Source organism: Pyxicephalus adspersus, chromosome 1 (genome assembly GCF_032062135.1).
Source record: "Pyxicephalus adspersus chromosome 1, UCB_Pads_2.0, whole genome shotgun sequence".
NCBI classification, from domain to species: domain Eukaryota; kingdom Metazoa; phylum Chordata; class Amphibia; order Anura; family Pyxicephalidae; genus Pyxicephalus; species Pyxicephalus adspersus.
This window is the reverse complement of record NC_092858.1, coordinates 151,822,935-151,850,830: the sequence shown is the minus strand read 5'-3', so window position 1 is coordinate 151,850,830 and position 27,896 is coordinate 151,822,935. Positions and strand designations below refer to the sequence as shown.

The 27,896-nt window shown below is 37.9% G+C and overlaps 2 protein-coding genes and 2 long non-coding RNA genes across 4 annotated transcripts in view; 2 read left to right on the top strand and 2 right to left on the bottom strand.

Moving 5' to 3' along the window:
* CMSS1 (cms1 ribosomal small subunit homolog) overlaps window positions 1-27,896 on the bottom strand; it is a 203,814-nt gene that overhangs the window by 166,177 nt on the left and 9,741 nt on the right. The gene's annotated exons all lie outside the window — the stretch shown is intronic.
* FILIP1L (filamin A interacting protein 1 like) overlaps window positions 1-27,896 on the top strand; it is a 178,198-nt gene that overhangs the window by 146,139 nt on the left and 4,163 nt on the right. Inside the window, exon 5 of the mRNA XM_072431569.1 lies at window positions 14,500-17,242. Within this exon, the coding sequence (XP_072287670.1) occupies window positions 14,500-17,242 (2,743 nt within the window). The remainder of the gene's footprint in view (window positions 1-14,499; window positions 17,243-27,896) is intronic.
* LOC140344449 (uncharacterized) lies at window positions 1,623-6,248 on the top strand. The gene is made up of 2 exons (XR_011923562.1): window positions 1,623-1,919; window positions 4,957-6,248. It is a non-coding gene; the product is annotated as an uncharacterized lncRNA (long non-coding RNA).
* LOC140344456 (uncharacterized) lies at window positions 1,840-3,360 on the bottom strand. The gene is made up of 3 exons (XR_011923568.1): window positions 3,065-3,360; window positions 2,373-2,540; window positions 1,840-1,978 (listed from the first exon to the last, which is right to left on the bottom strand). It is a non-coding gene; the product is annotated as an uncharacterized lncRNA (long non-coding RNA).

Genomic DNA, 27,896 nt, shown 5'->3' with positions numbered 1-27,896 from the left:
TCAGACTAAACCACAGCATTATATTGCATGTTCAGCGCACTTCCAACCTCCCCCAATAGGTTGGGAACCACTGTACAAGCATTTGTTTTGCAGTGGAGTTGCAGTTTGGTTTCTGGAAGCAAAATGTTTGGAACTGAACCGCCACTGTAAATGATAGAGCAACACATGCAAATGAACTGACCTGCAGTATAGTTTGCCACAGTTTGCAATGCGCCTGGTAGTGGCCAAACATGGTATTCCACCACAAGTCTATAAGAGGTCACAGACATGGTAAGTATGCAAACAAGGGTAGGACGGCCTTCATGGTAAAACACGCAATCTAAAAAGACAGCCACACTCCAAATGATTACAGTGACAGACTCCTAATGCTACATTTAAAATATCAGCATTGTTTTATAGTGTACTAAATAGTAAGTTTTATTTATTTTTTAAATCACTTTTGTGCATTTTTTAGTTGAATCTGAACGCAATATAATCAGGTAGATTTACCCCATTGTGCATTAAAAATGAAGCCCAGCAGGCAGTGTAGCAGTAGTAACAGGCAATGTAGAACTGATTTACATTTGCTAGTCAAAGTACCTTATCAAATATAATGGTGCTCAAAGAACAATAATCACTTAACGCCCAACTCTTGACTGCTTTTAAATGCAGTGGTGCTCCCCTTGCACTACATACGCAATTGACTGTCCTCACCCAGAAGCCTGCAGAAGCAAGGAATAAAATAACTAATTGTCCCTGATCCATCACCCCTCTCAAGTCAAACAAGAATGTACATCACACAGTGCATGGGGAATCCCACTGCATGGGTCCCTTTAAAAGCATCCAGGAATTGGGCTTTAATTCACTAAGATGCCCTACCAGTCCTGTCTTCCACAGGCGCTTAGGTAAAACATTGCAGCTTCCATTTCCAAACAAGATACAGAATGTTCAGGGGGCGGATATTATGACACAGGCTTTATTTTATACAGAGGGTTTGTCTAGAAGTGATTTCTATATTCCGATAATTTTAAGGGGTGAATGCACTATTTAGGGGTGCTTACAATTACCTACAGTAGTATTCTTTACATAAATTATATAAATCTTCCTCTTCCCCCAATACAAAAAGAAAAAGTTGCTGCAACTGCTCAAGTACCCCTGATAGTGTTTTATAGTTTGTTACAACTTCTGTCACTTGCAGAACAGATTATCATCAATATTAGGATAAAAACAAGCGGGTAATGACATTTTTGTTTTTGTTTTTTGGAGTAAAGGGTAAAGCATCCTAATTTTTATCCCTGTTGGTGCTTTTATGTTTCTCAGTACCCAATTCCCTCCTTACTTGTCCTGTTGTCATACAAACAGTAAGTTAGGGATATTCTTCTTTTAGTAAACAGTCAAAGTAATCAAAACCTTAAGTTCTTCTGATCCCTATTATATCTGCCACAAATAAATAAAAACAGCTGCAATCAGATTTCTTTTAACGCCAAAAGAAACCCATTGTTAATTCCTGCAAAAAAGGGGCATAAATAGCTAATAACTCTGATTGACTTTATTATCGGTAACAAAGCTGGAGTTGCTGTAATCCAAGCCTTCCGCACATTCTTGTTCTGTCCTGAGCTGCAGAGACAAATGAAATATTTCACACAGTCTTGAACTTCAGCTGGAGCCAGAACACATTAATAAACTTTCAAAGTTCTGGCTAGCATTAAAGTGCTGTAGTCAGAGCCCAGCATGCCTGTACAGCAGAGCTCCATATATGGCAGTGCAGTGACGTAATGCTCTATAGGCTTGGGACAAGCACAGAGGCTATCTTTCATTGTTTGCAGTTTCTACTGGAATGCTCACATCTCATGCCTGGGAGAACTCTGCCTCTCCAAGAAGATTGTCCCTCTATGGGACAGCAGCTGCTGCATCCGAGATCCACAGCTGGAAGACCCCAGGTAAGAGCCTGGAAGGGGGGACAGCCTCTGTTGGCCAATAGATGCATTTTATTTATTATCTAAATAAAAAAAAAGATATTTGCATGATATAAGTTTAGAAAAAGAATGAGGCAACAGTTTGTATCTAAAATGAACACGCCTATGCATACATATATGTGGATTTTGAGTCATTATGAAGTTTTTAATGTTCAGTGAAAGTTTGAAACTGTTTGATAGTGTTTGAAAAGTTTAAAAAAGTTTGAAACTTTTATAGAAACTTTAATGCATTCTAAAACATCATTGAACAGGATGTATCTATCTATCTATCTATATATATATTTTTTTAATAAGTAACTGCAGACCAGGAATGCAGAACATAAAAAGACAGAAGCTAGAATGTGACATATGGTAATGTAATGTGCTGTGTTCCTTCACACATATGTTAAAGAGCGCGGATAAGACTGGGGGTCTTACTGGGGGGGAAGCAGCAGGCAGTCTGGCCAGGGTCCTCAGAGGTTACAGTGTGTGACACGCATGTTCCATAGGGCATTCTGTAGCATTCTTCAGTCACATGTTTTTAACCTAAGCGTTGGTTTGCTTAACACAGATAAAAATTTCACCATGGCAGGTCGAAAAGTCTGACTGTGCTGGTAAAAAAAAAAAAAAGAAGAGAGGTCAGCATTTTTCTAAAGTTCAGATTCTTGGACATGCCATGTGCACCGCATTAGGAAAATAAATATTGGCAGAAAAAAAATGTTGTGATGGCAATATTCACATGGGACAGTCATGCCGTGCGAGGGGGACCGGTGGCAGGATAGGCTGACGTAGACTGCACAATGTCTGTAAGCAATGCAATAGATTGGAGAATCACCATGAGATATGCGACTGAGTGCTTACTGGGTCAATTTATGGAAAAAAAAAATTCACCCAGTATATCTTTGCTCTTCCATGCATATTTCTTAATGGATTATACTTTTTTTTTTTTTTTACTGTATTGCGACTCTTCAAAAAACAAAAAATGAACACAGAAATCTGAAATATAAAATAGATCAATCAAATGTACAGAACAAGAGTAATTTCATGAAATGATCAGTCTGTTTTAGAGGACATTTCTAGGACAAAGATTGCTACTCTTCATGGCAATCAAGGAATACAAAAGGCTATACCTTAATCAAAGTACTGAATGGTTAATGGTTGTAGTGACGGCTTTACAGTCTGCTGTGGTGTGTTTAGTGAGAATAAGCAGTCCTCCAATCTTTTGTTGATTCTGACAATAGATCTTCGTGTGCATGGTTGTTCCAAAAGTTTGCACTTGTGTAATAACGAGAGTTCTGAAGTTACAAAAGCATTGGCGCTCGCTGCAGGAAACTTTCAGATTGCTGTCATTCAGGCACGTGTCTTCTTCAGAAAATTAGTGTCTGGTATGCAGTTACTGGATCTGTCCAGAGATTAAAGGGAACATCTGAACTTAAGTTGTAAACTTTTTCTGGCTTATCCAATATTGTGATATAAAGGAACAGTGAGGAGGTGCAATGGGCAGTAGTCTATAGCAACCAGATCTACTGTATTCAGATCACTTAGAAGATGGTTACTATAGGTTACTGCCCTTTATTTAATAAGTCAGAATGACTTCTGTAGAAAGTGGAGGGCCCTAAAAAAAAGTCAGCAGACTACAGCACTCCATACTATTGTTCTTGGGCAGACTAAACAAAACACTGGACAGGAACAAATTAACCTCCCAGCAGAAAAGGCAACGATTTATGTTAGGGTAAAAAAAAAAATTGCTGGAACTCCTAAGAAAACAAGTTAGTTCTAATAGACACTGTTTTATGGAGTCTTTGACCATCCCTTAGTTTTTCTTTCAAACACATAAGAGAAAATAATGAGAGCTGATTAATAGGCTTTGACTATGATGTATTGTTCAGAGAATAATTTCAGTGAAGGACAGTGCTATACTATAGATAATTACAGATGGCGGCACAAATAAAAGCTTCAGATGGGTGTATTTCATCATCAAAAACTGGGAAGCAGCAATCGGAGACTTTTATCAGTGCCTAGCTAGACAGTGACTAAAGTGTCATCTACTCAGACAACTGACACACCACAAATACACTTACAAGTACCAGTGAATCAGACACATGTGAGGAAGACCTTAGTACAAACACGGAGATACAAAACCATCTACATAGTTCCTCTGAGGAAGGTCCAGTCTGGTATATTAGCCAATTAGAGCAGACCGATATCTGGGTGAGGAGCTGATTTATCTGATACAAGATAAGAGTCTGAACTTTGCTTAGAAAAAGGCAAAGATGGTTGTGTCGCTCAAAATGACCACACACTCTTACCAGTTCACTTTTGGGGAGTGTGATAGCTATTTCAATCTGCAAGGCAAACAAAGTTTTATGAAAAATCAATTTTGGACTGTGGGCTAAAAAGTGTCTTCTAAAATATTGGGAAGCAATGCTGAGATCTGCGCTTGTTAATACTTGTGGATATTAGGGGAGAACTGCAACCTTTCAATGGCCCTTCAAGGGTTAAGGCTTTGTTTTTGAGCTTTGTAAATCCATGGTGTTAAAGATTAGACAGATAGACATAATACTGAAAAAGCTACGTACTACAAACAAGCTACTGGGTAACCAAAAGTGGAAAATAGCAATCTGGGTGTATTTTGACATTGTTCTATGATTGGTAACTGCAAATGTATCAAATTTAGCATTATGCTCTGCAAACAATCTATACACCGACCCTTCAAAATCAGTATAAATTGTGAACTACTGTATGTCCAAAAGCATTGCTTTGCTAACAGACCATACCACAAAGTCTTAAAGTAACCATTTAAAAACAACTTTAAGACCCCAGCAAACCTAAACCCATTTCCAATGAAAGGCAGTACATCTGCTCATCTTTCTATGTATTCCATAGTGTATAGTATTTCTGAGCAGGAATGTAACTGTGTGGTGGGAAATATCACTCCTTTCACTTCTGACTATCTTTCCCACATTTCCATGATCTACATTACACTTTTTTACCACTTGGTAATCTGTCCCTTTAAATATAGGATGTCAGGCTTTTCAGAAGAGGTTCGGAGTTGGGCTCATCCCATGGCAGACCAGCTAGGGGTGACTCAAGTCTTCCAATCTGGCAGCAGCAGACAGACGTCCCACTGTACAAACAGGCTTCCTCTTCAGAAAATGTGACACCAGCAAAGCTCAAAAATGACACGCGATAAACTGTACGAATGTACGAGCCTCCGTGAGCTTTCATAAGCAACCTAAGCATTAGGTTTGTGTTTTTTCCTGCATATTTTTGTCAGAAGTTTTTTGCACATACATTCCTAGAAAGAGCATTTTTATGTCTTTTCTTAGATTATATACAGAAATGAAATCACCCTGTAATTGCTGCATGCAGATTTGTTTTTATTGCCATCCCCCACCAGGCAACAAGATTTATACAGGTTTGCCCTTGAGAACAAGAAATACATTGAGCTGCTTCATCACCAGGGAGCAACTGTTTGCACCCCTTTGCACTGAAAGATGTTATAATGGTTAACATCTGCAGCATCTGTCCCCGATAACTTTGCAGCACAGATTTCTCTATATTGGCCAGCTCACTAGGAAGGAAAAGACTGTCAATGCGACCATAGTGCACACAGACACACACACAGCATAAGTGCTGAATGAGGACTGCTTTTGCTCCCATATATACAATGCTAACATTCAGTTCTATCCCATGGTAATTAGACACATAACAAACAGCTACAGTGATCCTGGGCAGAACCTAAATAGGAGCCCTTGATAGTTCACACAAAAACCTCAAACTATCCCATTTAGATCTTCACAGCCCTGAAATGCCTCATAAGCCGTGTGGTATCTGTACGGAATGACATACTGAAAAAGGAAATGTGAAATGAAGAGTACGGCTGTACAGAATACAGCATTTAAATAATGTATAAGAGTCATAGTTTGGCCATCTGGCCAACAAGTGTCCGGCCATCCGTTGTAGTTAAGCCTTAGCTGGGGTTCTTAGCTGCTGTGATCCAGTGTCGTGAGTACCTAGCATGTGTGGAATGACATTACTCCGTGGAGAGGAATGCTAGTCAAGGTTTAACTAACAGCAACTAAAAAGGAATGACCAGTAATATCATACCTTCCAACTGTCCATGACTTGGGGAACAGTCTCTCTTTTCCAAGCCAAGTCCCATTGTCCTCCTCAAGTCCCTTGTTTTGGGTGGAAACATATTTCTAAGGAAATGTATTACTTAACGATTAACAAGTATTATTTTGCATTAAACCTTTTTCCCAGCCTCTACATTACACTAATTTATTTTTGGAAGGATAATATAAAGGAAAAGCTCTTGTTAGCTCAACCAATCATTTTCTTTTGTATTTAATCTTTACAGAAAGCAAAATGAGGAGATGGCAGGGGGGTGTCCATTGCCTTAAGGTAAAACAAATCTTACCCATCTCCAAATGTTGGAAGGTTTAAGTAATATTGCACTTTAGTACTTTATCACTTCAACTAAAACTTGGCCATATACCATTCAAAAGTAGACAGTAGCCTTTACAAAGCGGGGGGAGGCATCTTGGGCCTTTTCCCCAAAGGTGTCCAATTGAATGCTAGGTTTGCATTCCGGAATGGCTCTGTACAGAAGTCTTACAAAGCAATAGCTGCGCTTTGCATTATTTTCATATGACAACGGACTATACTGTCTGTCACCCAGTGAGTAATAAGAATCCCACCTATGGTGGAAAAGTTACCAGGAAGCATCCTTAAAATATTTTTAGGTATAGGTTGAAGGAAGAAATATTGACCTTGACAGGAGAAATACAGGAAAGGAGCTTAGCCACAGTGTTCTACATTCTCTTGTCAAATTTGGGTTTTTTAATCATAGAGCCAAAATTTTTGTTTACTGGAGACTCAACAACTAACTATATGACATTTTAAGATGGGAACGCATTAAAAGGCCCTGCACCTCCTGAATTTACACAAACATGTCACAGGAAACAAGAGAAGTGTTTCCATCAAAGTGGGTCAAGGAGATTATTAAGCCAAGTAAAAAAAAATGTATATTTGATGCTTCAATACTCCGGAGATGAAGTGTACCAGAAACAAGAGAGCAGCCAACCAGCTGAGAATCAGAACATCCCTCAAAGCTCTACCAGCTGCACTTCAGATGGTCTGGCAGGAACTTTGCTAAGAAAAACACTTTCTACTTTGTACTTCCACAATTCCCATGTACAGACTTTTTCTGCTCAGCCTGAATTTATCAAAACATTCATTGAAACACAAAAGTAAAATGATAAATATAGCTATGGCGTAAGTTTTTCAAGAAAATTCCTTGAAATGTTCCCATATAAGGCCTTTCTGCATTAGACTTGTGTAATGTGAGGGCTGCGACAGCTTCTGACTCACGGCTCTGTCATGCAACATCATTATATGGTCAAAGAAGGAATATAATGCAAGATGTGTACTAACTTCTGAAGCCTGTTCTAATAATTTTTCAAGAGATAATGGTAGTTTGCATGTGTTAAAGTGCACATGCAACACAGCAAGTACTGGTGGTATATGTTCTTTGTGGTGCTATTCATTTTAAATGCCATCCTGGTTCACATATACAGAGTAAAGAAACACACCACAATGCATAGCTGAATCTTGAGGTGGGCTATATTACCCAAAAATAGGGCAGATGTGTTTTTTCAGGTTGAATTTGTTTCCCAAGTAGACCTTGCAGGTAAATGCACAAAAAGACACAGTTCTCCTCTGGTCCAGCATTTTTGTTGTGGGCAGGTAATTGACATTCTGCTATTTAGCTGCAACTGATAAGACAACAGAGCCAACAGGCTTTAGTGGACCGGTTGCAATAAAAGATGGTTATGGGTGCAAGAAATAAGGCAGGTATGACCTTATCCAACATCCTCAAACCAATTTGAACTGTTTACCCCTTCAGTGGGTTGGGGGACCCTCTGTAAGGGTAAAGATTTTTGTCTTCCAGCGCTCAGTTTAAACGATTATTAAAGTTGGAAGGAACTACATATTTTCTCACAACTAAAAAAAATTCAGATATATTAAGCATGCTTTTCAACTTGCCAGCAACCACACAACTAAAATATTGGTTTTGGAACAAGTTTACAATTAATTTAATTCCTTTTTATTGCTTGCAATTGGGTGCAGCAAAATCTGTCATAAGGCTTGCAGTACTGGTGTCTTCTTGAGAAACTGATGGTCAGGTCAGGTAAATAAAAAGTGTAGAAATATGTCACAATGCGCCTTTCCAGGGTGTTTAGATTCACCAGTATTCCAAGAAGCAGGAAGTGTTCAGTTCAGTGTTAGAAGTCTGCAGATTTTGAAAAGAGTTGTCACCCTCATTATGTTACACTCAGGGTGTTAAGCTGACTGTATTAATGCCATATCCTTTGCCAATCAAAACCACTACCATGTACATGTTTGCAGCTGTGTTTTCAGCTTTTTAGATAGAACTTGTAAGTGAAAATGTATCCACAGTAAACCCTATTTTAAAAAATGAATGGTTAAAACCTTTGTTAGTAGATTTTGCTTACTATCCACCTTCGGAGAATTTTCCCTTTACATTCTGTTTATTACCAAAACAAGGGAAAGTTTACCTACAGCCCCCTTACAGACATTCATTTGGTGCCCCTGTTAGTGATCACCACCAGCCTTTACAAATAAGCTCTGTACATACAGCTCCAGAATGGTAGGGACAAGCAGGAGGCAACTCCACTGCATCCTCCTTCATATTGGAAACAAAAACAATTTTTGCAGTTTGACATTAAGTAATTGTGAAGGATAGAACAGTAACATGACATTGAGGGAGCATGCTAGATTTTCACCTGATATGATCGCAAACATTCGTTTTGGGCAATGAAAATCTTAAGGTGGATCTAAAGTTCCACTTTAAAGTTTTTGCCCTTAGGCAGGGCTTTATTGCAGAAAGACTGATGTCCCTTCTGCAATAAAAGATACTAACCTATCTGATTGCTAACTTTATAGTAAAGATCACTGAGCTGTGCAGCATAGAATCCCAGGATACCTCGCACACCCCAGCTTCCCTGTGGCTGCTGGTTCCAGGTTTCATTGTGCTTTCATTTTTTAAATAGCTTTAGACAGTCACCAGAACTTGTCTCCTCATTGGATTTCCACTTACCCTCTGTTCATTTTGAATTTTCCATCTCTGAAGACGATGGTCAACAGCTACAAATGGAGCAGCTCCAGAGAGGGGACACAGACAAAAATATTAAACCTGACAAGTTCCAAACCATAAGTGATCTATTTATAAATGTTTTCACCCAAGATTCACATTTTGTTCATTAAATTCAATTATAAAGTTGTGTGAATGTTGGTTTGAAAACAATTATAATTAGTGTTAAATGCTAATGTGTTTGTGAGGTCCCTTTTGTTCTCCCGTGCTGTGGTCTGAAAAGTACTGTAAATGTACTGCAGGAACACAAGGGAGTTTAGAATCTGATGAGTGAAACTATCGCTAATAGCATGGTGTTGATATAAAGCACCTCTAGCTCCAAAGGCTCATCTGTTACTGTATCATCTGTATAATATAAAAAAGGAGGACACACACCATGCTGTATACTGGGTCAGAGACAATGATGAAATGCAGGTGCTGGAACTGCTAATTCATAGCTGTGTGCCACATGTGAAGAATAATGACATTACATCACCAAAGCAGTATCTGGATGACACCATCAAAGTATGATTAGATTATCTAGCCTGCTTACAAAATACACTGCACCAGGAAATCACCATCTGGTTTACAGCTAAAGCCCCCGGGGCAGAATGTGTGACAAAAGAATTACTTCTAGTCAGGGAATACGAGTGGATCTATCAGTAAGCCTATGGCATACTCTGCATCAAGTCCTGCATGTGTATTCAGTAATACAGAGTACTTCTAACTGAAATACAGTCCGTGCACCCCAACACACATTCATGTAATGTAATATTCCATTAAGCAGAAATCACATGATAAATGCCTAGGTCTGTGTTTCTGCTAATAAACATAAAGCCCTGCACAGGCATTTGCTAGAATTCAGTGGATTGGCACTGGAATTGATCTTTGTGATCATTTCCAGTGACAGTTTGAACAATTGCTTTACACACTGTTCTGTTTATTGGAGAAGAGAGGACAGACTGATAAATGACTTTTAATAGCATACCTAACAGACCAAAATAAGCCAACAAAGGTAAATGTTTGATGGGTAAAATACACTTTAATGTTGAAATGTGTTACTTTGGATCCCCAGAGCTCTTGCAAAAATGTGCAGGTATGTGCAGCATAATCAAAATGCACATTGTTGCAGATTTACCTCCTAGAGTGCAACACTTGGCACTCCTCTTTGTTGCCCTGTAACTGCTGTGGGCATCCCATTGGCTTCTTCCAGGTTTTATCTATCTTCAGACATTGGTTGGTCATAGATGTCATCAATCATCATGTCAACACCCAGCTCCATTTTATTCAGCAGAATTCAATTTATAATACAATTCATAGCAGGAAAGTTTTTTTAAAAAGTTTGTATGGCAAAGGAGCCTAACATTGTCTTTTCTGCTATAAAATTTTACGTAAGTATTTTTTATAATATAACTTTAATTCTTCTTTAAAGTTTACATTTGTTACAAGTTCCCATTGTATTATGAACAGCTGGTGATAAGTAAAGTCTATGATAAAAAAAAAGGAACATGACAACAAATTAAAGGCAATGCTTTGCCGAGACACCAATCCATCTTCTTTATCCCTTGGGGTAACGTGACCTAAATGCATTATGCTACAACAATACATATATAACATCATTCCCTGAGGTGACGGGAAAAGTGACAGCTGCCACCCTGGCATGTAAATCGCAGCATAAATCAGAGGGTGAATCACCCTGACAGATCTTCATCTGGTAATAATAAAAGCACCTGCCCTTATGTGATGTGAACAGGCTGCCTGACAGCTGGAATCTCTACACTGCACTGCAATAATATACATTACTCCAGCCGTGAGATCATTTTCCTGAAATTCCTGCAGTTATAGGAATTTACAATTAAACAACATTTTAGCATTACAAAAGGAAAATGGCTTACCCAAGTTTCATTACTGTTTGTGTTGTATGCCAGGTATGGAAAATTCTCAGGAGTCCCGGAGCCAACATGTCTGAAAAGTTTTAGCTTGTGCCTAACCATTCAAAGTTTTTTAATTTCTTGCTTGTGAAAGCATTTCTTTTACTCTTAGGCTACTATCCATGGAGAAAATGTTACTAAAACTGTTTCCCCAACTAGATTCTTGTGGTGCTTCTTTAAGCTCCATTAACCAGCAGTTCATTAGAACAACAGTATTTGAATCAACCCGGGAGTCAGTTTGGTGAACGGTTTCCCAAAAACCCAGGGTGCATTATTGTGATATAGCCCAGCAGATGATACCTCTGATTGCTGCTGCAACATGTGCACTTAATTCTGCAATGAGAAAATATGGGTGCTGCCAATACAGAGCTCAAATTGACTTAACTGCACCTAAAACAAGAATGCAAATCAGCGGGGGTCAGAAATCATTGGCATGCTTATAGTTCATAGGTTTAAAATATTGAAGCAACTGTCCAACTAGACCAGTAAACTCCCCAGAACCTTTTAGCTGGGTGCACCACTCGGCACTTTTCAGTCACCACCCGGCTGTTTTTGGGTGGTTACTGAATAGTTGGGTCACAATACAAGGGCTGCCACCCACCTACAATTTCTTCCTACCCAGCTTAAAAAAATTTCTGGGTTCAACACTGTAGACCTTATTGATCGAGAGAGTAACAGTGATCAATAAGGTCTAGGAGTTTGTCATGTATTTCCACCAAAAAAATACCAATGGAGACATTTGATATGGATCAGGTTTGGATCCCATAGCAGTTAGTCCCATTAGGAGTCCCAGTAACACATTTGTAATATTTACTGTTGCTTTCTGGGACAATTCGTACAGACAGACACCGCATAACTAGATTGTAAGCTCTTCGGAGCAGGGTCCTCTCCTCCTGTATTACTGTCTGTAAAAGTCTGTCATTTGCAAGCACTATTTAATGTACAGCACTGCATAATATGTTGGCGCTATATAAATCCTGTTTATTAATAATAATAATAATAATAATAAAGGGAGTGTTTGATGACAGAATACATTAGCATATCTAACACCCTTCTAAATCTATAGGTTTTTTAAAGTTATATAAAATATATATATAAATTTAGGAGGGGAGGGGCTAGAATGTTATATTACAAACAATATACAGTAGGATTCCAGTGCTGTTATAAAATAATGCATTTGATACTTTCACTGCCAAATCTTCTCCTTTTCAAAAGGCAAGTGGTTATTTTCAGGAAACACTTATTGAGTTGTTCAGTTCAGATGATATACATCTGGCATGGCTCCATGTGGTAGTCTGTGCCAACCTTGAAGTCATGAGAATAATTCCTGCAAATCCAGAATTTCAGGATATAGAATGAGCATTATGTTATTGGTGTTTATGAGATCATGCTGAGCGGGTATTCTATCACTAGTGATTCCAAATGTACATTAGCATCCACAGCTAGCTTTTTTCCCAATCTATGGTCCTTTAGCTTTAAATTACCTACCAGTCCACAACATGTGAAAGATGCATGAAAGAACGAAGTCTTACTGCAAACTACATACTCAGAGATATGTATAGATGTGATATATCATATAAATAACATAGATGGGTGGCTTGCAATTGCTTTGAGCTTTGTACTGGCCTGCAATAGCAAATCTTAGCATTGGTGATATAACATGGACAGTACTAACAGCCTGTATAAAATAAATCATCATTTAAATGTGGCTAAGACAGATTGATTTGTTGGTTCAGATTTTTTACCTAGTTTCAAGGATTTGTCAAGCACCATGTTATGAACTCAAAAAACACTAATGAAAGGTCCCAAAAGAACCTATGAAGTCAATGTACATGGACATCTACTGGCATCAGTAAGACAGTGTTTTAAAGATAGGTGCATACTATACGTTTACTAAAAAGTGTCCATGTATATTGGGATTTTTCCGGCATTGAGTATATGTGTCATTACTATTCTCTTTACTATTAAAATAAAATAAGGTTGTTATACAAGGATTTATAGTGCATCTAAATTTGAGCATCTTTTTTTTTATGCTGTGCTTGAGCACATTAAAATGCATTTTAGGCAGAATGAGGCCACCCTAATAAGAAACGATTCAAGAAAAACAGTACAATATAGAAAACGTTAAAAGAAGGAAAGCAGGGTGGATGACACTAAGGTATTACCGGCCAAACATATCCACTCTCATGTTTTCCAACGTATTCAGTATAAGGACTTCTATAACCTGATTAATGAGCAGAGCTTCATTTTACACAACTTCTTTACCTTTGCAAATGCACCATGTATTTGTCCAGTGTAATGATCCTTGAGCTCATATAATGGTTTCTATTCATAGTGCAAGGACACATTTCATTTAGAATCAACATCATGCACTGCATTTAAGCACTTTGGAGCTAAACTTCTATGACATAAAGGAAGCTATTTTGTGTGCAGCTTATTAATTTGCTACAAAGCAGTGACAGCGCAGATGTGTAGAGAGGTTTTAGTAAGTGCAAGTAGTTTCACATTAGAATAAAAATTGTCTTTTTCCATTTCAGAGCATAATTGGTTGAAAGAGTTTATTGCCTATAACAATTTTGTTTCATTTTCTGATTGAAAAAATGAATGGAATCCCATTGTGTAGACTGTGAACCCTTTAAAACCTAGAGAGGTATCACTTGTCTATACATGTGTTTAATGGAAAATTCAGACATGGGGGGCACATAGCTTAGTAGAATTCTGAGCAAGTTACGATATAGCAGAAGGAGGGTACATAAAATAATCTTTGGTAGGAGGAGAATATATTTACAGAAAGTTTTACCAAGCCAGCCAGCAACAAAATCCTGTAAATCTACTAAATCAGCTTTCACTTGCCATACTCTTTAAAAGGATGCCAAACTGAGAATAAAATATGAAAAATCTCTGTCATTAAGATTGTTTGCAGGGTAAAATGGCAATACTTATTATACAATTATCTTAAATTGTGCAAGAAAATAAAATGCAATTTAACAAAAAAAATGTAACAAAAACTATAACCCACATGGCGAGTTTGCTAGTATAATGACACTGCTTCTTTCTATATCCAGAGATTTTTTTTTTAATAAATAAAGTTCCCCAACTTGTGCCTGTTTTTCCACCCTTGGCTCCACAGACTTTACCAATAGTCGTGTGAGGTCGAAACTCATCACTCTCCAGCTGTGTGAGGTGTAGTGATTACTAAGCAATGTCCACTACCATGGATACCGAAATATTTCAAAATAAAGAATAGAAATGCTAGTATGCCGCAAATTATATTATAGAAATAAAATATGTATCACTGGGTGGGAAAAAAATACATCCAGTCAATATCAAAGTTTATTTTTTGTTTTACACAATAACCCATACAGCACAGAAAATTTATAAGAAAGAAAAGGGTGCATGTTTTGAAATTTTCCTTATAATATTTATTAAAGTTTTAAAAAAAATAATCTTAACATTTTTTTTTTCTTTGTTCTAGGTTAAAAAAGTTGATTGAAGAAGAAACAACTTACCAAGCTAAAAAAGAAAAAGAGAACCACAAGAAAATAACCAAACTTCGAGATGAGCTCACAAAGCTGAAATCGTTTGCGTTAATTGTGGTCGATGAGCAACAGAGGTTAACGGAACAGTTACAAGCACAAAGTGCCAAGATCCAAGATCTAACATTAACCGCCCAAAAAGCACAGGATAAGCTCGCCATTGTAGAAATAAAGGCAGAAGAAGAGGAGCAAAAAGCAAACAGACTTGAAATCGAACTCCAAACTCAGGAAAGTAAGTTCTTCCAGGAGCATGAATCCATGATGGCCAAACTAACCAGCGAAGAGACTCAAAACCGCCAACTCAGATTAAAGCTGGCAGCACTAAGCAGACAAATAGATGAGCTTGAGGAAACAAACAAGACTTTACGTAAAGCAGAGGATGAACTTCATGACCTAAAAGAGAAGATGAATAAGGGAGAATGCGGAAACTCCAACCTCATGACAGAAGTGGAGGAGCTGAGAAAACGTCTACTTGAGATGGAAGGCAAAGATGAAGAGCTTATAAAAATGGAGGAACAATGCAAAGACCTTAATAAGAAATTAGAAAAAGAAGCCATACAAAGCAGAAATCTAAAAGTTGAAGTAGACAAGCTAAGCAAAAGGATTAATGACCTAGAGAAATTGGAAGATGCTTTCAGCAAAAGTAAACAAGAATGCCAATCCATTAAAAGTGCCCTGGAAAAAGAACGAGCCAACAGCAAGCAATTGTGTAATGAACTAGATAGTTTAAAAGTTCGAATCCGGGAGCTGGAAGCTATTGAAGTAAGGCTTGAGAAAACCGAGAATGTACTAAAAGAAGATCTCACCAAGCTGAAAACTTTAACGGTGATGCTTGTAGAGGAGAGGAAAACCGTCACTGAAAAGATTCGACAAACGGAGGAAAAGCTTAAGTCAGCCAATACACAACTACAGCAGGAGCAAAACAAAGTAACTTCAATCACAGAAAAGCTGATAGATGAAAGTAAGAAATCTCTTAAATCCAAGACAGAATTACAAGAAAAGCTGCAAACTGTTTCAAAAGAAAATGAAGAGCTAAAAAGCAAACTGAGAGCAGAGGAAGATAAAGGCAATGACCTTATGTCCAAAGTGACCGTCCTTAAAAAGAAACTCCAGTCACTTGAATTAATTGAAAAGGAGTTTCTTAAAAACAAAACGAAGCAGGAAAATAAGCAGTCAGACACATTGTATCAGGAAAACAATAAAATCAGAGAACTTACTCAAGAGGTTGAAAGATTAAAACACACCCTAAAGCAGATGAAAGCAATGGAAGATGACCTCATGAAAACAGAGGATGAGTTTGAATCGCTGGAGAAAAGGTATTATAATGAACAGCAGAAAGCCAAAATGTTTTCTGAAGAACTTGAAGTAGTAAAAATGGAATTAGCAAACTATAGGCTCGCTGAGAAATCAGGATCTTACCAAGAAAAAATGCTGTTGACGAAGCTAAAGGAAGAAGAGGCAAAGTCTGGCCACCTTTCAAGAGAAGTTACAGCCTTGAAGGAGAAGATCCATGACTACATGAAAACAGAGGACACAATTTGTCGTTTGAAGGGAGATCATTCGGTTCTTCAAAGGAAATTAACCCAGCAGGAAAACAGGAACAAAGAACTAACAAAAGAAATGGAAAACCTATCCAAAGAACTTGAAAGATATCGTCGTTTTAGCAAGAGCCTTCGGCCCAGCCTCAATGGAAGGAGAATTTCAGACTTTCAAGTGTTCTCAAAGGAAGTGCAGACAGAGCCAACATGTAATGAACCGCCTGATTACAAAAGTCTTGTTCCTTTGGAAAGAGCAGTCATAAATGGACAATTATATCAAGAAAGCGACAATGAGGATGATGACACACAAGATGAGGATTCGCATGTTGCTTTCAAATATAACACATCTAATAACAATAGCTTAAATAACAACAGAAAAATGGTATCGCCATGGACAAAACCTAACCAACAGGCTCAAAATGGGAAAGCACACTTAAAACAGAATGGAAATTACATCCATCCAGGAGACATGGTTCTAACCCATACTCCAGGTCAACCCTTGCACATCAAAGTCACACCAGATCATGTACAAAATACAGCCACTCTTGAAATAACCAGCCCCACTACAGAAAACCCGCACTCCTTTACAAGCACTGCTGTGATACCAAACTGTGGCACTCCAAAACAAAGGATAACAATCTTCCAAAATGGCTCCCTGACTCCTGTGAAGTCGAAAGTAATTGATGGATATGTCACACCGGATCAAACAGTGTCACCTTTTACAATGACTTCTTTTGTAAGGCCCAGGTCACCTGACTCATGTGGTTCCATAACTCCAGACAGAACAATGTCCCCAATCCAGGTTCTGGCCTTAACCAGTTCTTCAAGTTCGCCAGAGCGTGTACTCTCACCAGAGCCAATGGAAGTTGGGGGAACTCATGCCGTTTTTCGAGTATCACCTGATAAACAAGCTGGGTGGCAGTTTCAAAGGTCAAACAGTTCTAGCTCAACTTCAAGTGTCATAACTACTGAGGACAATAAAATTCATATCCATTTAAGAAGACCTAGCAGCCCTTTCACTCCAGTACAAGAGAAAAGACATTCACTAACAAATGGAACTCCAAGTAAACCCACAAATAAAATCACCAACAGCATCACTATAACCCCAACTGCTACTCCACTATCACGACAGTCACAATTTACAGTAAGTAACATCCATACCTGATCTATCCCCAAACCCACTCCCACCCGGTTCCCCTAACAAACCCACACAAGTTTTGAAACTCTACACCAATTGTAAAAACATTATTTTATGGAAATCTGTGTGCATGACCGGAAACATGAAACAATGTCTGTTCTTGCGTATTATTTTATTGGGTGTTCATACACTCTATATGCTTTTTCATTTACAATATCTGTATGGAGTATATATTTAGTGTGCACTTGTATTAAATACCTTAATGTATTATTTTTCCACAAACAATGTGCGTGAAGTCATTGTGGCACACCAACATTTTGGAAATGTTTCTTCACCTTTTGCCTAAACCTAAAATAATGTTTTTTTCAAGTGTGTGTCTGTAATACATTCACAGTGAAAGTGATACTCCTTTAAGGTAAGAGGTGGTTACACGCCTGACTATACTAGGTATAATAAGCAAAGTAATTCTGGCAACGGAACCTGAGGACCTTGAAGGATATCAGTTTGTCACAATGAAAATAAACTATAGTATATGGCCAAAATTTTATGGACGCTCCTCTAATTAAGAGATTTTAGACATATGCACACTTCAAACTTTGTGGCAACAGTTTTGGTAAAGACTTTTAGTATTTCAGCGTAACTGTTGAAAAACTAGGATAAATATGTTATGGAAATAAATCACTGTTTTCTATTAAATGATCATTCTTTCCTAAATGTGTAGTTATGAAAATGGTAATCAAAAAAAAATAGGTGGCAATCTTTATTTTTTCCAAAAAAAAAAATAGGTCCATGGATTGACAAGTATGATGTGAAAGGACTCAATTGGCCTGCACAGAGCCCTGATCGTAATATTACTAAAGACATATGGGATGAATCAAAACACTAAAAGCTATTCAGGTCTTCATATCAACATTTTGTGTCAGACTTTACATTTGCTTTTGTGACTGAATGGGCAGAAATACCTGCAGATACATGCTAAAATCTTGTGAAAAGCCTTCTCAAAACAGTGGAAGCCGTTATAACTGCAATATGCAGAAGGAAGGATAACTCTTTAGTGAATGAGATGTCTAGTAAGGTCATCTAAGTGTGATGGTGGGGTGTCTACAAACATTTGCCAATATAGTATACATTATACTCGTTTACTGGCAGCTATATTTATACACACACAACCCAGAGACATATACCATACCACATTTATTGTCTCTTTAATAAATGTTGTACAGTATATGTCTCTTTCAATAGATTGTACAGGTTTAAAATTATAAAAAAGGAGAAAAAAAGCTGCTATCAAGCTTAAAATGAAGGATCACAGAGATTCCTGCACATACTTGCAGTAGCCGTCCTTGTCACAAACAGATGCTGGGTCTTTCTTAATATGCAAAGTAATGGGTCAATGGATGTGTGGAAGAATGAAAGGGAGAAGGCAGGATTTGACAAGACTTCCATTCAAAACAGCCTCTAGGTTACTTCACTATATACTAGCAGCAGCTAAATTATAATTTTCAATTGATTTAGTAGTAATTGATTGATGTAGTAGTAATAACTGGAAATAATACCAGAAATGAGACAGATGGTCCTGCATTAAGTATCTCTTGAATTTCTTAAAAATGGAAGTGTACTTAAAATATGAAAATAGGATTACAATGTACTATCCATGAAACAGAAAGCTGACAAAAAAGAAACAGAAAATTGTAAAACTATAAAAATGTTGAATATCATTCTTGATTGAAGAATTCACCTTTATATATACATTTATGAGCTTAACTTTTCAACTATCTGGAAGCAGTTTGAGAGAATGCAAGTCAGAAATTGTAGGCAGGTGGCAGCCCCTGTATTGTGACCTAAGTCTTTAGTAACCTCTTAAAAACAGTCAGGTGGTTACTGAAAAGTGCTGGGTGGTGCACTTTCTGACTTGTGATAAAATGTCAAAAGAATCACATACCATCCCAAATGTCATCAGAAAAGAAATGTATGAAGACAATCAGACTAAAGACACAGGTACTGCTATAGCACTACTTACTTACAATTCTATATATATGTGTGTGTGTATATTGTAAGAAAATCAGTAATGGCATCCTCTAAGTTTCCATTGTAACACATTTTACTTTTAATAAAGGCTATGATCTAAGAAAAAACATTTCCACACTGCACTAAACACATGAATGCTTACGCATTGAATGGAACACAAAAACGGCTTCAATACAAGAAACAAAATTCCAAATGAACACAGTGCAAATGGATAAACATTCCATTGCGAAAAAAAGTTGTGAGTCATTAACTAAAATTTCCAAATTTTCTTACAAATACGGAAAAATGTACTCAGCTTATTCAAACAGGCCCCTTGAATTTACATCAATTAGGTCCACTGGCGAGGGAAATCTGGGACATATTTGTGTAATTGAGGCAGATGATGCAGTTGAATGGGTGCATAAGTGGAATAACCTCATCATGCAGACATCTGGCTATGGGACAGATATTAACACTTTGCTCCTGTTAAAGGTTATTTATCTTTCTAACAAGGAATGAAACTGCCTTGCACTTTCCAACTACATAATATTAATGATGGAAGTGATAAAACAGCTTTCTCCTATGTGGATTCGATTCATTACATGCACATTTGTTTTTTGTTTTTTTCTGCAAATACAAATTGGGCATACCTAATCGTCATTTATAGCTAAACGCCATGCAGATATAAAAAGACACAAATTCTTTTAGTCATGCATCAATTAATAAATGTAAGTATATGGATTTAAAGCATAACTAAACCAACACTCTTTCGGAGGTGTCATTTTCTTGTTCTACTTGTCTTCGGGTTGTCAGAACTTCGGCTATCTTAAGGCAGAATTAGTCTACTAACAAAACAAAAAAGTTATATACAGGATGGTATATATGTTTTATTGCTGAAGGGACATTGCCTGTCCCTTTTGCAATAAGAACCATGTCTGCTCATAGCTTTTAACTTAGTTTCAGCTTCTTTCAGTCTCCTATACAGAAGAGCTCAACTGGGAAAGAGAAAGCGAGGAAGAGATGTTTAAGTCTGGAAATTAAACATTTTTAGTTGGAGTCTATCCACCATCTTTGGCACAGCCTCCAGTTCATTTTAAGTGTCGCTATAGGAGTTTTTTTATTCATTTCGGCCATTGCCCTCGTGTGGGATGATTAGACAATGTGATGGATAGAGAAAGGAACTGCAGTGACCTTTTTTATTTCCTATGTTGCATTATTATTCAGTTTATTTCTTAGCAACCAGATTTCTGCTAATGTTCCATTTTAGCAAACACTTAAAGGCTGTAAATATTTTTTTTTCAGCGAGGGCAGGGAGACCTTAGGGTATATTTGATAACTCCTAGTTAGTCTACAAAAACAGATGTTGTTTGAAAATCCTGCTTAGCAATTTAGGACGCATTACTAATAAAACGGTTCTAAAGAAATATTTAGAGCTGTGCAAAAAACAGCTTTTCTTGGGTATAAAAAATCTCAATTCATAACACACTTCACTGCATACACCAATATGAACTAGATCACAATGGACTATACCAATACAATTCACTCAGGAGAACAAAATAATTTTACTATGTTGATCACTGAGTGATCACTATTGGGTGATTAGTTTACTAGCAGCTCTGTATATTCTGCACTTTTCCACTAGCCCATAATGAAGATGCTGTTTCATATTTCCCCCCAATTATCGGTTCACACTACATTATGGAGAATCCATCGAGAAGTGTGACACCATCGCCAAGCTATGTAGTGGACGTGGCAGCTGGGTGGAACTGGCAATTCTTTTTGAACTATCTCATCAGTAGAGTACCCAGGGAACATGAGAACTTGAGTGTGTGTGATTCAATTTTCTAGCAAACACCAAAAAATTTACTTAGCCAGTTAATCCCAATTAGGTATATAAAATATTCAAATATGTTATCTTTCATTTTTGTAAAAAATTGATATAACTGCTGTTAGGTTATTTGCCATATATGCCCTTTTAAAGAGGCATCACATCCTATCCTGTAGACAGGAAGGCTTTACAATTTAATATAAAAACTCTTTACTAAAAACTCCTACGTATTGCCCTGTCACAAGGTATTTATCATACCCTGGCATCACATGGCGCACCACCAACTCCCAGCTTTCAACATCTTTGAAGTTAAGGTTTTTGTTTTCTTTTATTTCATTTCTTAAACTTACAGCTTCTTTGCACTTCCAAAATCTGGGTGTATGCTAGATATGTTACTTGCTCAGTGCCTTCCTGAAATCAAGTTTACTTCCAATTAGAAGATAAATGACGCATAAAGGTTTAAATTAAACTCCCCAATGCTCTATTTTATCCCCCTAAACTACAATGACCCATTTACTTTTCCGGCAGCAGCAACCTACCATTGTATCTTTCGTGGTATTTTTATAGAAATGTTCTTGATGCAGTCTGCACTCATTCAGTATCTTCCAATATAATGAATAGACAGTACCTGTACCATTGGAGTAATGCCCCACAGAAGCCTATGGGAAGTTACTAAAAAGGCAACGCCAAGAAGATTTCTAAACAGGGTAGGACTGGGGACCTGGGGCCACACAAAAAAATTATAAGTGGGACCCACAAGCTTTCACATTGACATTTTTTGCAAGACAACAGGGGCCAGGGGTCGACCAGAGGACAAAAGAAACCCTAACTTTGGGGGTATATGACTGGCCCTTTCAAAGGTTTACTTCAAACTCTCCTATAAGCCAAACAAACCCTGTTTCTAAATGGAAGATTTAAATATGGTGGTAGGTTAGATTATTTTAAACTCCTTTGTGGAGGGGGTTGGGAGTGGGAAATAGGGACAATTTACCTGGACCTGAACTTTTCTTTTGAGTTTAGCACCAGGTTTGGAAGGATTCTCTTGGTTCTGAGCCCACCATCTTTTTCAGGGTCCAGGCTTCCCTGGTTCCAAACCCACTAAAACCAACATGTTACTGCCTCCCCTGATTCTGATCCTATCTCCACCTCAATCAGTAAACAGGAGTAAACCAAGAGTTATATACCTGCAGCAACATGGAATGTGTAGTGCCCTTACAAGTACAAATTCTTTCCTTTTCTCCCTGTAAACAACTTAATATATTCTTCACTTTCTCAATTTAAGTTAAAAAAATCTAAATAAGTTTTCATGGTATAGACGTACTACATATGAAAGATAATGCTTCTAATCTTCCTTCATGTGCCCACATGTATTAAAACAAACCAAGGTGTTTCAAAAGTATAAAAATTACCCTTAATTATGTCACTTGACTCATCACAAACAACCCATTAGGCTGTAAAAACAAAATGACATACAAAGACGAAGTAATGCACACAGGGAAGTAAGGTTTTTATCTTTCCCAGCAACACCTAGTATTAAACCTAATATGTTATCAGTATTCTTCCTGGACCTTTTTTAAGCTGGGTGGCAGCTCCGGCATGAGACAGATTTTCTGTAACCTCCCAATTATAGCCAGGTGGTTAATTAAAAGTGCTGGGGGTGCACTCATCTAAATGGGGTTAGGGAGAACACTGGTTATCAAACTACATACCTGTCTAAGGTATCCCTATAAATATTGAAGAGGTAAAAGAAAAAGGGGCAGAAGGAATTTTTTGGCTATAAATTATATTATGTATGTGTGCAATCGTATTTACAATGAAAACTGAGAGCAATTTCAGGGACTTTAGTACTAGAAAGAATCCAACTGCTGAAATTGATAAACTGATCTAATTTATCAACAGTGAACTGTATCCCGATTTCGGACGCATTTCACTGGTTTTGGCTACGTCAGGGAATTGTAGGGAAATCCTAAAAAGTTTTCACTGTAAATTCCACAACCTTTTGGTTGTTGATTGATTGTACACCAACATAAAATAATTTATAGCCAAAAAAATACCCTGCTTTTCTTTTTTCCTCTTATCAATATATAGCTATTAGGGGATTGGCTACCATAGACATTCTTAAAGCTGCATGGGAATACCCAATCCCTTCAGATTAAAACATTACGATCCCTATAAATAATTGTCCTGCAGAACCAAACATGGAAAACATACGCCTTCAAAACACAATATCCAACAACTAATTAGATCACGTATTTTCCAGGTGGACACTTTCTTGAAAAGTGCCTTGAACTAATTTCTTCATTTGAGGTAATTTTGACATAGATGTCTGTAACCACTGAATTGTTCTTCGTCTCTTGTAATCCACTAAATGTCCAGCAATAAAACATTTCTGCATTCTGACCCTCCAAAGGGCTCCTAACCGGAAGTAGGCTGAACAGTAGCTAGGATGAATAGCCAAATTCAGCCTGTCCCTTATGCTGGGGGAAGGGGTTATGTGTGCAGAAATTTGGGACAGCAGTAAAGACTGCACAGGCGGTAAATTAGAAGCCATCTGGTATAGAAACACCTGTTTTGGGTGGCTCTGCTCTTAAAACTAAATAAGCCGAAGAGTTAAAGCTAAAAGAAGAATAGCCCAATTACAAGCAGTTGAACACATTAGCCTTTGGTTTATAAAGCATAAAAGTAATCAGAAGATTTTCAACACACGCTAAAGGGGCCCACTTCTCAGGAAGTCAACTCAACATCGTTAGTCTCGGACTTTGATCAGTATATACACATCAATGTAATTCATTCGGCATTCTTTCTGCTTTCTTTGTGTGTCTCCATATTTCTCCCCGAGCAGACTTAGAGCCAAGTATTTCCATCACTATACATAAATAAAGGCTTGTACATAGTTTAAGGTCCATGCTTTCATTTTTGTAGTTTAGTTCCACTTTAACTTTATCATGTGGGTGTTAAATGTGAGTACAGATGAAGCACGGCACATTACCCCGATTTCCTGCCAGCTCTAACAGCAGACAAGGCTGACATGCCAGACTCTTTAATTTTACATCTTCCAGGACATTACTTGGAAGCTGAGGAATGAAGCCCAACAAGAATGTTCAATAATTAAATGCAACCATTGTTAGGCCAGGCACTGCTTCTACCGACATGATATGAATCCACAAGCAGACTCGAGCATGGGCTGTATGCCTCTACCAAGAAGGCAAAAAACCCAAACTGGTGAAAAAATATCTCCTAAAAAGTATAAACTGACATACAGTAAGGGGTACATATTAAAGCAAAACTCAAACTTTACATTTAGTCTTCCACATGTGTACATGCTTCTCTCCAGCACTGAAAAATGCTTGCTCTGATTTTACTGCATATAGGCAGCTTCTCATAGTATTCATTAGAAGCTTCAGCAATTCAGATACAACCCACGTTATTTTCTAATTGGTGAAAATCCAGCAATATTTAGCAATGTTCCTGCCCCGGCCCTTTCATTCATTGGATTTTAGTACTTTCAACCATGGAAGCCTAGCATCATACCTTACCTAGGGCAATCTGCATGCAACTGCAACCCATCTAGGGGTTCAAACCCATTTTCGCATCAAGGCTAAGGACTCTGGAGAGGATGACTGAGGTAGGGGAACAATGATGTTTTTAGATAGCTGTACAGAACTGTTAAAACAAGGCGCTCATCTTTACCTAACCACAGAAAAATTCACAAATATATATTTTTTATACTCAAATATAAACATGTAGCACATAATGCAACAGTCCCTGCTACCATTCAAAACAGTAATTACCAGAAATCCCAAGAAAATTACTATGAATCCGTGTTGAGTTAGGGAGAAAAAAATTAAATCACACAGGCTCTGTAAGATATTTTGTGCTTTCATGTTGGTCAGCAGTAGGTGGTGCTGTGTCTTCGTATAAAGTGTGTAACAAACCCTTTAATATCAAAAGGGAAAAGTTTGTTACACACTTTACATAAGGACACAGTGCCATCTACGGGTGTGACTTGAGTGTAAATCATGAGTGTATGTCTAATGACATTCTGGGGAAGGGTAAAAAAAAAAACATCTTGGTTTATACATATATAACAGTGTTCCTCCAGATTTTCTTCTTTCAGATTGTTGTGTTCCCTATTGTTCTTGCCATAGGAATCCAGTAACCTCCTAAATCTGTCAGCTTTCTACCGCCCCCCCTATAGTTTGTTCCAACCTCCTTAGTATTTTCCATTTTTGTATTATCTTAGCATAATTCCCCTGTACTTTGTACCCAACTTTTCAGTAACCACCTAAAAACAGCCGAGGGGGTGGGGGATCCAGCTTAAAGGGTCTGGGGAGAACACTATATAATCTACCAATAGAATTTCAAAATACTGAGCTACAACTGGAACAAGAATAGAGGAGAAATCTACCAATTAAACCTGATAATGATAATCTCCTGTGTTGATCTCCTGTGTTGTTGTGCCAGAAAAGAAAGAAAAAAAAAATAAAGTTTTAGGGCTCTATTCAAAAAATAGGGAATCCAACATTTCCTAAAACATTACCTGATGGGAATCCTCCAGGTCTATGTATTTCAATGGCAGTAATTTATTCCCACCAGGGAATGTTTGAGGGAATTCAGATTCTGTTTCGTAAATAGAGTTGTCACCAGAAAAGGTGAAGGAAAATCTTTCAATGAGAGCACTTGGTATGGCAACAGCTAAGCGTGAAATTTCCCTCACTTCCTTTTATGTCTTTGGGACAGGAAGTAAAGGGAAAACACCTCAATGGCCTAGACGTTCAAGAATGAATGTGAGCGCAGATCTTTGCTCTTGGCTGCTTCTTCTGCGCATGCCCAAGCATCTCGAGTCCTTTTATCAACGGGGCAAAAAATTGCCGATCTCATGCATGCGCAGTGAGATCGACAATTTTTTCCAATCTACATCACCTGTTCTTGCGCCTGCGATTTTAGGTGACGTAGGAAGAATGCGGAAGAAGAGATGAGAAGATGTCGGCACCTGGCGCTCCTTCTGTAAAGACAGATACTGGGACGTAGCAAGAACTAATGGAAGAAACCTCCCGACGGATAGTCTGATCTGCGGGATTGAAGGTAAGTGTGATTTTATTGTTTTGGGTTTACTTCCGCTTTATATCAGCATGCAAAATGAAGTCAAACACCCCTCTCCATAAAGGGCAGCCATTTTGTACAGCTCCTACATTAGAGGGCCCTGTTTTCATACTGCTTCAAATCACTTATTCAGAGATGTTACTATATGGATATTTTTTTCACCAGTGTGTCTGCACAGAATTTTCTCTGCATTCTGGAATTCCCCAGCGTATATTAAGACTTCCGTCCAGGCTTCTTTCTCCTCGGGGTTGCTAGCTGGGTAGTTAGTCCCAGGCTGCATCCTGACTACAGGCCTATGCTCCCTGGTGACAATATAGCATGGGAAATCCAGGTTGCCAAGGCAATGCTGCAAAACAAACTGAACAGGGCCAGCGCTAAGTTTTGCTGCGTCCTACGCTCACAAAAGACGATTATGATGTAGTACGGCTTTATGGCAAGCCGGGGATGAAACATCTGCTCGTTTAGAGATGGTACAGATCAGCTCATCACACCGCAGTTTCCATGCGATGCCAATCACGAGCTGTAATGTGTGAATAACCACAAAGAGATACATTACAGCCTGGGACCAAAATACATCCTTACTGTGCTGGAAAATGTTACAGCATGCTAATGTGACACAAACCAGAAATTAATTCACAACAGCTGGGTACATTTTGTTTCATTTTTACCAGTTACCTACTCATATGCAGCTTTCCTCAGGACTCCATATTAAGAGGGAAATTCACTCTAATATTTATTATTAAACCTGTCAAAGAGCTTCACAAATTGCCATTCCAGTTGTCAATCTGTGATTCTAGGCACAGGGCCGGCAAACGCAGAAAAAATTCTGATTTACTATATAGACATGCACCAAATTTTAATGCTGATTTGTTTAATTATTGCCCCCCTCTGGGAAACAGGGAAAAAGCCCCGATATCATCTAATATGAAAAATTGTTTCTTGCAAGATTCACCCAACTTTTACCCACAATTCTTCTTTTTACCACCTTTGATTTAAACAGAAAATGTGCAAATCATGGTCATTTCCAACTGAACCTAATGTAAAAACTGTGTATTATTATAATATTAGCGAGTATTTATATTCATGGTTATATCACTAACTGTCCCTCAGAGGGGCTCACAAATTTGGATAAATTTATAAATAGACCCCACTGAATGCAATATTCACATTAATAAGAGTATGCTGCGGTAGTTAGTTGCTGACGGAATCTAAACGTGAACTTGTCAGGTTACAAATATTGCCAATGCCAATCCCATCTTGTTTTTGAATTTCTGGGCTTGCCACCCTTATCCTTTCATTACTGCATAGAAAATCACAGACCCACAATCAGAATTTCCATTTCTTTGATTTCCTGGGTCATTTTCTATGTGGTTGACTCTCTTGGTGGTCTATTTATAAAACAGTGAATTTGACATTTTTGACACTGAAATATTCCCTGGTGGAGAATTAATTACTGCCATTGGAAAACATGGACTTGGAAGAATCTCTACCAGGGAATGTTGCAGTGAATGTCATATTAACTGCTTTAAAAAATAGACCCCTTAGCGTCCAACTTATGTCCTACTTTCAACTTTTGAGATTCAGGCAGGTGGTTATTGCAGAAAGACTGGTGAGATCCCTTCTGCAAACACTGTTCTTACCTGCCTGTTCCCAGCCAAATTCACAGATTTTGCTAAGCTGCTTATGCACGACCAATCAAGATGGCCTTAGATCATCTTAGGG